Source organism: Cherax quadricarinatus, chromosome 24, assembly GCF_038502225.1.
Source record: "Cherax quadricarinatus isolate ZL_2023a chromosome 24, ASM3850222v1, whole genome shotgun sequence".
In the NCBI taxonomy this organism is placed as follows: domain Eukaryota; kingdom Metazoa; phylum Arthropoda; class Malacostraca; order Decapoda; family Parastacidae; genus Cherax; species Cherax quadricarinatus.
Genome location: NC_091315.1, coordinates 3,439,793 through 3,452,135, shown reverse-complemented (window position 1 = coordinate 3,452,135; position 12,343 = coordinate 3,439,793). Strand labels below are relative to the sequence as shown.

At 43.8% G+C, this 12,343-nt stretch overlaps 1 protein-coding gene across 1 annotated transcript in view; it reads left to right on the top strand.

The window, feature by feature from the left end:
* The window catches only part of LOC128690675 (insulin-like peptide receptor), a 646,235-nt gene that overhangs the window by 74,222 nt on the left and 559,670 nt on the right, over positions 1–12,343 (top strand). Inside the window, exon 2 of the mRNA XM_070088152.1 lies at positions 6,762–10,044. Within this exon, the coding sequence (XP_069944253.1) occupies positions 9,543–10,044 (502 nt within the window). The 5' untranslated portion in view covers positions 6,762–9,542. The remainder of the gene's footprint in view (positions 1–6,761; positions 10,045–12,343) is intronic.

Here is a 12,343-nt window from a genome sequence, read left to right as displayed (position 1 = left end):
ATAACCACTAAATACATTCAGACAGAGTTTTCCATGCCTAATTACCTGCTACTTAAAGGTATAAACAAACCTCTGACGTCAGGCTAAAAACAAGGCACTAACAGAAGCCAGAACAGTTGACCAGTTTCCTTCTAGAGACGTGAGCATCGTACACTTGGTGTTAGTGAACTGCAGGTCTACTCTGATGTCTTGTAGTCTACCCTCCTGATGTCTTGTGGTCTACACTTCTGATGTGGTCTACCCTTCTGATGTGGTCTACCCTCCTGATGTCTTCTAGTCTACCCTCCTGATGTGTTGTGGTATACACTTCTGATGTGGTCTACCCTCCTGATGTCTTGTAGTCTATCCTCCTGATGTCTTCTAGTCTACCCTCCTGATGTGTTGTGGTATACACTTCTGATGTGGTCTACCCTCCTGATGTCTTGTAGTCTACCCTCCTGATGTGTTGTGGTCTACCCTCCAGATGTCTTGTGGTTTACCTTCCTGATGTCTTGTGGTCTACTCTCCTGATGTGTTTTGGTCTACACTTCTGATGTGGTCTACCCTCCTGATGTCTTGTGGTCTACACTCCAGATGTCTTGTAATCTTCCCTCCTGATGTCTTGTGGTCTGCCCTCCTGATGTCTTGCAGTCTACACTCCTGATGTCTTGTGGTCTACCCTTCTGATGTCCTGTGGTCTACCATACTGATGTTTTGTAGTCTACCCTCCTGATGTCTTGTGATCTACCCTCCAGATGTCTTGTGGTCTACCCTCCTGATGCCTTGTAGTCTACCCACCAAATGTCTTGTGGTCTACCCTCCTGATGTCATGTGGTCTAACCTCCTGATGTGTTGTAGTCTACCCTCATGATGTCTTGCGATCTACCCTCCTGATATCTTGTGGTCTACCCTCCTGAAATCTTGTGGTCTACCCCCTTGATGTCTTATGGTCTACCCTCCTCATGTGTTGTAGTCTACCCTCCTGATGTCTTATAGTCTACCATCCTGATGTCTTGTGGTCTACGATCCTGATGTCTTGTGGTCTACGAACTTGATGTCTTGTAGTCTACCCTCCTGATGTTTTCTAGTCTACCCTCCCGATGTCTTGTGGTCTACCATCCTGATGTCTTGTGGTCTACCATTTTGATGTCTTGTGGTCTACCCTCTTGATGTCTTGTTGTCTGCCTTCCTGATGTCTTGTGGTCTACCCTCCTCATGTCTTGTAGTCTACCCTAGTCATGTCTTGGGGTCTACCCTCCTGTTGTCTTGTGGTCTACCCTCCCGATGTCTTGTGGTCTACTCTCCCGATGTCTTGTGGTCTACCCTCCTGATGTCTTGTGATCTACCCTCCCGATGTCTTGTGGTCTACCCTCCTGATGTTTTGTGGTCTACCCTCCCGATGTCTTGTGGTCTACCCTTCTGATGTCTTGTGGTCTACCATCCTGTTGCCTTGTAGTCTACCCTCCTGATGTTTTGTGATCTACCCTCCTCATGTGTTGTGGTCTACCCTTCTGATGCCTTGTGGTCTACTCTCCTGATGTCTTGTGGTCTACTCTCCTGATGTCTTGTGGTCTACCCTCCCGATGTCTTGTGGTCTACCATCATGATATCTTGTGGTCTACCCTTCCGATTCCTTGTGGTCTACCCTTCCGATTCCTTGTGGTCTACCCTCCCGATGTCTTGTGGTCTACCCTCCTCATGTCTTGTGGTCTACCCTCCGGATGTCTTGTGGTCTCCCCTCCCGATGTCTTGTGATCTACCATCATGATGTCTTGTGGTCTACCCTCCCGATGTCTTGTGGTCTACCCTCCTGATGTCTTGTGGTCTACCCTCGCGATGTCTTGTGGTCTACCATCATGATGTCTTGTGATCTACCCTCCTGATGTCTTGTGGTCTACCCTCCTGATGTCTTGTGATCTACCCTCCCGTTGTCTTGTGGTCTACCCTCCCGTTGTCTTGTGGTCTACCCTCCCGTTGTCTTGTGGTCTACCCTCCGGATGTCTTGTGGTCTACCCTCCTCATGTCTTGTTGTCTACCCTCCCGATGTCTTGTGGTCTACCATCATGATGTCTTGTGGTCTACCCTCCCGATGTCTTGTGGTCTACCATCATGATGTCTTGTGGTCTACCCTCCCGATGTCTTGTGGTCTACCCTCCTGATGTCTTGTGGTCTACCCTCCCGATGTCTTGTGGTCTACCATCATGATGTCTTGTGGTCTACCCTCCTCATGTCTTGTTGTCTACCCTCCCGATGTCTTGTGGTCTACCATCATGATGTCTTGTGGTCTACCCTCCCGATGTCTTGTGGTCTACCCTCCCGATGTCTTGTGATCTACCCTCCCGTTGTCTTGTGGTCTACCCTCCTCATGTCTTGTGGTCTACCCTCCTGATGTCTCGTGGTCTACCATCATGATGTCTTGTGGTCTACCCTCCTCATGTCTTGTGGTCTACCCTCCCGTTGTCTTGTGGTCTACCCTCCTCATATCTTGTGGTCTACCCTCCTCATGTCTTGTGGTCTACCATCATGATGTCTTGTGGTCTACCCTCCTCATGTCTTGTGGTCTACCCTCCTCATGTCTTGTGGTCTACCATCATGATGTCTTGTGGTCTACCCTCCTCATGTCTTGTGGTCTACCATCATGATGTCTTGTGGTCTACCCTCCTCATGTCTTGTGGTCTACCCTCCCGATGTCTTGTGGTCTACCCTCCTCATGTCTTGTGGTCTACCATCATGATGTCTTGTGGTCTACCCTCCTCATGTCTTGTGGTCTACCATCATGATGTCTTGTGGTCTACCCTCCTCATGTCTTGTGGTCTACCCTCCCGATGTCTTGTGGTCTACCCTCCTCATGTCTTGTGGTCTACCCTCCTCATGTCTTGTGGTCTACCATCATGATGTCTTGTGGTCTACCCTCCTCATGTCTTGTGGTCTACCCTCCCGATGTCTTGTGGTCTACCCTCCTCATGTCTTGTGGTCTACCCTCCCGATGTCTTGTGGTCTACCCTCCTCATGTCTTGTGGTCTACCCTCCCGATGTCTTGTGGTCTACCCTCCTCATGTCTTGTGGTCTACCCTCCTCATGTCTTGTGGTCTACCCTCCTCATGTCTTGTTGTCTACCCTCCCGATGTCTACCCTCTCAGTTCACTCACATTTCAGTTTTACCACTGCACTAAGACCAACAATGTTAAGAAATTAATACTTTACTAAGCAGATAATGACATTGTTTTTGCTTATCTTGAAGTAACAACCAACATTACGAGTGTTTCCTGGCACTGTCAAATGTATGAGCTGAATATCTGTATACTTTTACCTTATTAATTCTTTATTTTAGGCTAATATAATCACTGTCCAGATATTCGCACTTATTTCCCTGTTTTATACACACAACCTTGTGTTACTGAAATGTTTACAAGGGTTCTCAGGCAACACCAGATGTCTGAGACACTAGGCTGAGGTTGCCCGTCATAGGTTTTAGCTAAACCTGGACTCTGAAATTAACTTGTGAGGATTTGAGTACGTTGTCATATGCTTCTAAGATTGTTTATTGACATTGTCACCCGCCATGACGGCTGACGAACTCTCAGGACTGTCAATAAAATAATAAATGCAGGGAGCACTGTTATTGTCTGGAACTGCAGGGCGCACCAGTGTGTGTGTGTGTGTGTGTGTGTGTGTGTGTGTGTGCGTGTGTGTGTGTGCGGGTGTACTCACCTTATTGTGGTTGCAGAGGTAGATTCATAACTCCTGGCCCCACCTCTTCACTGATCGCTACTAGGTCGTCTCTCTGACTGCTCCATGAACTTTATCAAACCTCGTCTTAGAGTTATGTATGGTTCCTGCCTCCTCTACGTCACTTTCCAGACTATTCCACTTCCTGACAACTCTGTGACTGAAGAAATACTTCCTAACATCGCTTTGACTCACAGTAGTCTTTAACTTCCAACTGTGACCTCTTGTTTCTGTCCCATCTCTGGAACATCATGTCTGTCCAGCTTGTCAATTCCTCGCAGTATTTTATATGTCGTTATCATGTCTCTGCTAACCCTCGTGTCCTCCAGTGTCGTCAGGCCAATTTCCCTTAACCTTTCTTAGTAGGGCATTTCCCTTAACTCTGGGACTAGTCTTGTTGCAAACCTTTGCACTTTCTCTAATTTCTTGACGTGCTTGACCAGGTGTGGGTTCCAAACTCATGCTGCATACTCCAGTATGGGCCTGACGTACACCGTATACAAAGTATTGAACAATTCCTTACTGTATTTGTGTGCGCACAATTCATTTCGTTTTTACGAATACTAAAGAAAACACCGTATCTTTGGGTAATAAGAAAGGAACCTCGAATCATTAAACTTCGCTTAAGTTTTGTCACAGAAAGAGGATTAAAAGATTCTTTCCGGGATCCCTTCACCTACACTCAAGATATTACCAACAAAATATCTCAAGAAATGAACCATAAAATAATGTCAGTTGACGAGTGTGGCACACAAGCGAGGCAGTTACTACACCATTATGTCTCAAACACACCGTTTATCCTTCATAATGCTTGCTTCAGCTAAACCAATGGGGCTTTGGGTCTCACAACGCAGTGAGGCAGGAGCTCATGCAATATGGACTTACATCAGTGACTTACCAGAAGACAAGACTAGACTTTAGTAATGCTTTTATCCTGATGGAAAGATGTGATCTTATCAGCTGCTAGGGAGCAGTTTCCTAGTTTTTTTCCTTCATTTCAGTTGGTTACAGCAAAAAATTAATTCTTTAATTTGACGAGAATGAAATCACTTCAGTAAAGGGTGTCTGGCAGGAAATATTAACTGGTTCCATTCCTCTGAAGCATGGTGGCAAGAGAACTCACTTCTTGCTTGCAAAGAGAATTTAATATCTGGTACCTTGATGTGATCAGGCATATGGTCACTCTCTTGAACACTATGTGCTTAATTGTCCACTTATTGAGGAATACAGAGACAGACAGTATAATAACCAATGTGACATGTCAAGATATCTTATTAATGAAAATAAGGTGGCAAAATCTAAAAAAATCTAACTCTGGCAGGTACGGAAGAGTCCCTGCTAGAGGATCTACAGCTGGTGAAGTCACAGGGAGAAACTATGGGATTCATCCTCTATTCTTCAAAGTGTGACATCTCAACCAACCAGGAAATAATTACAGCTGTGCAAACAATCTTTCCTGAAGCCTCAGCTACCAATGCTGTTCTCATGAGAGCACCGCCGGGTCATCAGACCGGCGACACAGTCCTCAAGGACAAATGACCCGAAGAGGGTGGAGGAGAGAAATAAGTGATCTATCTGGATGCCTAAGACACCGTGTATCTCCTCACAAGGTGTCTAACTCTGCCAAGACTAACTTACTTCTTGAGGTGCACACCCTACTTCGACAACCCAACACTCAGTACATATGAGGCTCTCATAAGATCTATTTTTAGGAAGGCATTGGATCTGTCACTGGAATCAAGCAGCATTTCAAGTGCGACTGGGAGATATAGAGGTGCGCAAGGCAACGCAGGTAACATTACCTGCATTTCAATCACCGTAGACCATCAATAACAGCGAGCAATCACCGTGAAGCATCAGTTTTCGGTTCTTCATGAGCACGTAAGTTCCCCCGTCTTCTAATATCATGTTCATTTTTCCACTATAATCTACCTTGTCCATAATTACTATCGTATTTGCTTTGTCTGTTTCGTAAGGTGAAGTCCAGGATCTTTCCTTAATTCATGGTATAACTTAACAAATCTTTGAGGACATTTGTGTTGCAGAGGTCTGAGCTTTGCTCAGAGTAATAGTAAACAAAGTCTGAGGCAGCTACGATAAACAGCTCAGTTCCACAAGGCACAGTACTCGCTCCTATCCTATTCCTCATCCTTATATCTGACATAGACAGAGATGTAAGCCATAGTTTAGTGTCGTCCTTTGCGGATGACACCCGGATCGAAAACACTGTGAGACTCCAAGCGGACATCAACCAAATCTTCAAATGGGCCACTCAAAACATTGTGATGTTCAACGAGGAGAAATTTCAACGACTCAGATATGGAAAACTTGAGGAAATTAAAACTATATCAAGGTATACAACAAATTCTAACCATACAGTAATGCGAGAAATTAAAGTAAAGGACCTGGGAGTGATAATGTCAGAGGATCTCGCCTTCAAAGCCCACAACAATGTATCTACCTCATCTGCTAGGAAAATGATAGGATGGTTAATGAGAACTTTCAAAACTAGGGACTCCAAGCCCATGATGATTCTCATCAAATCGCTTCTCTCTAGACTGGAATACCACTGTACACTAACGGCCCCTTTCAAGACTGGCGAAATTGCAGACCTGAAGAGTATACAAAGAACTTTCACGGCACACATGAGTATAATAAGGCACGTAAATTACTGGAAACGGTTGAAGTCCCTGGTTGATCAGACCCTGATCCACCACGAGGCCTGGTCTCAGACCGAGCCGTGGGGGCGTTGACCCCCGAAACTCTCTCCTGGTATACTCCAGGTAAGGTGAACAATCCAAATATTAACGAATTTCATTATTTACATATCTTTCACACGTTTTTCCTTGGCTTAACGTTAACTCCAAAACTGTAATCTAGAAAACCCTTTGCTTATTTATCAGACTTCATTATTATTATTAGTATTGTTCACTTCCACTACATCTACATTCTCTAGACGGAAGGTATGACACTAAGCAATAATTTAGGTATCTTATAGAAACATGATATGCAGGTTATGGAAGATGTCTTAATTAGGTTCTTTCCTTTTACAGATGTCATCACCGTTGATTGCTGAAGGATTTTCTCAGTCAGGACGGGTCAGTGTATCCCATACTTTATGAGATGTTCTAACGTCCTCTCAGCATCTCTGAAGCAAGCTGACATATCGACCCTGATACTCCGTCGTCTCAGCATCTCTGATGCAAGCTGACATATCGACCCTGATACTCCGTCGTCTCAGCATCTCTGAAGCAAGCTGACATATCGACCCTGATACTCCGTCGTCTCAGCATCTCTGAAGCAAGCTGACATATCGACCCTGATACTCCGTCGTCTCAGCATCTCTGAAGCAAGCTGACATATCGACCCTGATACTCCGTCGTCTCAGCATCTCTGAAGCAAGCTGACATATCGACCCTGATACTCCGTCGTCTCAGCATCTCCGATGCAAGTTGACATATCGACCCTGATACTCCGTCGTCTCAGCATCTCCGATGCAAGTTGACATATCGACCCTGATACTCCGTCGTCTCAGCATCTCTGAAGCAAGCTGACATATCGACCCTGATACTCCGTCGTCTCAGCATCTCTGAAGCAAGCTGACATATCGACCCTGATACTCCGTCGTCTCAGCATCTCCGAGGCAAGTTGACATATCGACCCTGATACTCCGTCGTCTCAGCATCTCTGATGCAAGCTGACATATCGACCCTGATTCTCCGTCGTCTCAGCATCTCTGAAGCAAGCTGACATATCGACCCTGATACTCCGTCGTCTCAGCATCTCTGATGCAAGCTGACATATCGACCCTGATACTCCGTCGTCTCAGCAACTTCCTAAATGTAAAGCAGAGTTCGTATCACTCATGAAGGAAGAATTAACACAAATGACGGATTTTCGCAAATGTCGTACCAGGAAGGTTGATGATCTTCCTTCCACCTGCAATCCATAACTCCTTCCTCTGGGTAATTTCAATCTTTCTGGACCACTCAAGATCCTCGTCTCTGAGCCGCAGTCACAAGAAAAAATTAATTTATTCTCGAGCCACAGCAATGCAGAAGGTGTAAATGAAAATACCGAAGAAAGATGGTATTAAGTGGAATAAAAGAGTTTATTAGCGTCGCTTCTCTAAATTAAACATTAGAAATAAATTATCTTCATGCATGTTGCTAATTCAATGCAAAAGTGTTATAAACTATCTGAAAAATATTCTTTCGGTACATCAAGATTTTTTATTTATAAATTCGTAAAGAAAATACAGCAAAACATGAGTCTGTATTAATAATGGTAAACACAAGAGGTGGCACAAGTCCCGACTTTAAAACTTAAACTTGTGAAGTATAGCAAAATAAGTCAACTTGGCCAATGTTACTGAGTATATGGAAGAACAGAAGACACTTCCCACTCAGCAGTTCTTCCTGGTGTCGTCTCTCATGTTTATAGTGTGAGAGAAAATCTCAAAAAAATATTTACCTTTCTCGCTAAAATCGTGTTTTGATAAATGTTTAAATTCCTGAAGCATTTGCCATAAAATAATTTGATCAGTTTTAAGCTGAAAACTCCCGACATGTCCACCTAAGATTGCAAATATTTAAATCTTAATGATAATTAATACTGAAAGACTGTCTTTGTCAATGTTGTTGTAATACTGAAGGTTGACTCTGACTCTGGAACAATGAATATTTAAATACTTTGTCCGACAAGAGTTGGTTGATCTGAATTATTAGATAAAATACAATTAGAGTTATATTATTTCTTGAAACAATCTCACTCACCTATAGTAACAAGTGGACGAGTTTTATGCTTTGTTATTATCTCAAACTGAAGCATGAATGTCTTGCATTGAGTCTTTATATTGACATTTTAATTGTGAAACCCAGTGATTAATGTTAGCAAGATTAATTGAAGTAACGGTGTGTCAAACAACGAACAGTTCCACCACACGAGACCTGACAGCAGTCCCACCCACACGATACCTGGCAGCGGTCCCACCCACACGATACCTGGCAGCGGTCCCACCCACACGATACCTGGCAGCGGTCCCACCCACACGATACCTGGCAGCGGTCCCACCCACACGATACCTGACAGCGGTCCCACCCACACGATACCTGACATCAATGCAGAGACTTCACCCATTAGATCACATATAGTTTACTCACGACCAGCTAGCACCACGTCCTACATACAAGTGTTGAGATACTTGCGCAGCTCCATGGAAATTCGGGATCGCCTGTGTTCAACATCCTGACTCCGTGGGAGGAGTGACCTCATTAGACTTGTTCCAGCTCACCTGGAACGAGTGAGTGTTTCACCTCATAAGGCTTGTTCCAGCGTACCTGGAAGGAGTGTTTCACCTCATAATTCTTGTTCCAGCGTACCTGGAAGGAGTGACTGTGTCACCTCACAAGGCTTGTTCCAGCTTACCTGGAAGGAGTGAGTGTGTCACCTCACAATTCTGTTCCAGCGTACCTGGAAGGAGTGAGTGTTTCACCTCACAAGGCTTGTTCCAGCTTACCTGGAAGGAGTGACTGTGTCACCTCACAAGGCTTGTTCCAGCTTACCTGGAAGGAGTGAGTGTGTCACCTCACAATTCTGTTCCAGCGTACCTGGAAGGAGTGAGTGTTTCACCTCACAAGGCTTGTTCCAGCTTACCTGGAATACTTCTCCATCTGGCATCTTTTATGGTAAATGTAAATGGTAGACTAAAAGACTGAGCTATTTGCCTTACCAGAAACCATCTGTATGATTTACCAGCTGGTAGCTGGTGATCAGATTCAGAATTCACAACTTATTGCAATAATAAGCATGCTGCACTCTATTTTTATGAGGAAATGCAAACGTATTGTGTATTGTGTGGAAATTTTTGTCATTTTCTGCAAATAATCAAAATGCCTTTTACGAAAACATGTAACTGCCCATTACGAAAGACAATCGAAAGTGAAACATTTGAAAAAATCACAATTAGTTCTTTACCTAAAACTCAAGGAATATCTAGAACATCCATGAGAGCAGACATTGTGGGGTCAGCGAAGTGTTCTGAAACAAAGTTTAAAACCCAGCAGAGCTCATATAATTGTGTGAAGCTGCCTGTTAGTGACAGCGCTGTTACTCGCCTCACTGTGCCTCGTTCTGCCAGAGGAAACAAGTACTCTCGAAAGAGCACTCTGGCACCTGTTGACCGGACGAAATGGCTGATGCGGTCAAGGTGTAGTGGGATGTGGACGAGAGTTTTGGTGCTGCTTACTGTGTGTTTGTTGACCATCAACAGCACAGCACACGCTGCCCACAGTACAGATATCTGCCAGGAGACCGGCAACGCCAAGGCTGATAAAAGTGAGTAAACTGATTTTGTTTATTTGCAGCAGAATGATATGTACATTGTAATGAGCTCTTCATTCCATCTGAGAATGATTTTGTCTTTTATTTAACATGATACTTGATAAATGAGACACTTGTCCAATATTTGAGTGTCATTATTCTGGAAACGTTTTGCCAGCCAGTGGCTTCTTCAATCCAATACAGAGAAGAATGGTGGGATAGATGAGGAGGAGTTTGAGGCAATTAGTCCCTCAGCCTGAAGTCGATGTGTTTAAAGTCCATCAATCTTGACTGATGGACATATTGACTCTAGCCTGAGGGACTGATTACCTGAAACTATTACGCATTTTCCAGCGTTCTTCTCTGTATCGGACTGAAAAGAGCCGCCGGATGCCGAAACGTTTTCAGAATAAAATTCTTATATGTTGTACAAGTCTCATTTATCACCTTGTTCATTTTGTAAACCATTTATTCAAACATAATACTTTTTGAAGACTGAATATCACAATGTAACTGGAACAGTTGGCAACGTAACCCAAATTCTGGAAAGGAAATTTGAAGGTTTGAGTCGAAAAAAAATCTTATTTCCATTGCTAATTTGAGAATTAGCTGTGGATTTTGCGTGTTAAATAAGTAACCAGGATTTAAGTTATTAATCCACCCTGTTATGTTATGTTGTAAATGTGGCGTCTACATGATAACCTGAGCCGCCAGAATTATCTTTTCCAGCGATCGGATATCAGTGTTTATGTAGGCTCCGCGTTCCAGCACGAGGCTGTGTCAGGAGTCTGTGGTGACGCATGTGTTTTATTCTTAACATTGTGTTTATCAGCAGTTTCCCTATTACTAGATCATATTCACTGACACGTATTGTAACTGCCAGCCTGTGCTAACATATTGTAACTCTGTCAGCCTGTGCTTACATATTGTAACTCTGTCAGCCTGTGCTTACATATTGTAACTCTGTCAGCCTGTGCTAACATATTGCAACTGCTAGCCTGTGCTAACATATTGTAACTCTGTCAGCCTGTGCTTACATATTGTAACTGCCAGCCTATGTTATCATATTGTAACTGCTAGCCTGTGCTCACATACTGTAACTCTGTCAACCTGTGCTCACATATTGTAACTGCCAGCCTGTGCTCACGTATTGTAACTCTGTCAGCCTGTGCTCATATATTGTAACTGTCAGCCTGTGCTCACATATTGTAACTGCCAGCCTGTGCTCACATATATGTGGCTGTGGTTGCAGGGGTCGAGTAGCAGCTCCCATATGCTCACATAGCTTTAATATCAGTTTCTGTCTGCATAAAGCGGTACATTGTACGGGCTAATCCGGCCTTCGGTAACACTAGTTAACATTGATCATTATCTGTAGGGATTAAATGCACTGATATTAGATTAATTTAGCGTACACTCGGCTAACTTAGATTAACCTGATCAATAGTTAAAACAGAGTTCGCGTGTTTCCTCACAATTAGAGAACAGAGTGAGGCAAATGTTAATCAAATTCAATGTTGCATTAGATAATGATGTTTCTGATACAAGGCCACAATGGTCGGAACTTAACGTGCAAAAAGAAAGAAAATATTTTGAAGACGATAATTGTACCTTGACTTGTTGTGCTCCACTTTAAAAGGCTGCCATTTTGATTCGTTAAGAAGCCTTTGCCAGAGATCAAAAGACTGGCAAAATTCATTAAGATTATTTTCCACTGGAACAACGACATCTTGCCTTGTTTACCGCTCGTAACACTGTATAATTTATTTTAATGGTTTTCAATTAATTTCACAACACGAATAATTTAAAAACGAAGTCAAACTGCTAAATAGAGAAATTTACGAATATGGTCATGAAAGGGTGTTCCTTCCTGTGTGTAGGTGTGAGTGTTCCTTCCTGTGTGTAGGTGTGAGTGTTCCTTCCTGTGTGTAGGTGTGAGTGTTCCTTCCTGTGTGTAGGTGTGAGTGTTCCTTCCTGTGTGTAGGTGTGAGTGTTCCTTCCTGTGTGTAGGTGTGAGTGTTCCTTCCTGTGTGTAGGTGTGAGTGTTCCTTCCTGTGTGTAGGTGTGAGTGTTCCTTCCTGTGTGTAGGTGTGAGTGTTCCTTCCTGTGTGTAGGTGTGAGTGTTCCTTCCTGTGTGTAGGTGTGAGTGTTCCTTCCTGTGTGTAGGTGTGAGTGTTCCTTCCTGTGTGTAGGTGTGAGTGTTCCTTCCTGTGTGTAGGTGTGAGTGTTCCTTCCTGTGTGTAGGTGTGAGTGTTCCTTCCTGTGTGTAGGTGTGAGTGTTCCTTCCTGTGTGTAGGTGTGAGTGTTCCTTCCT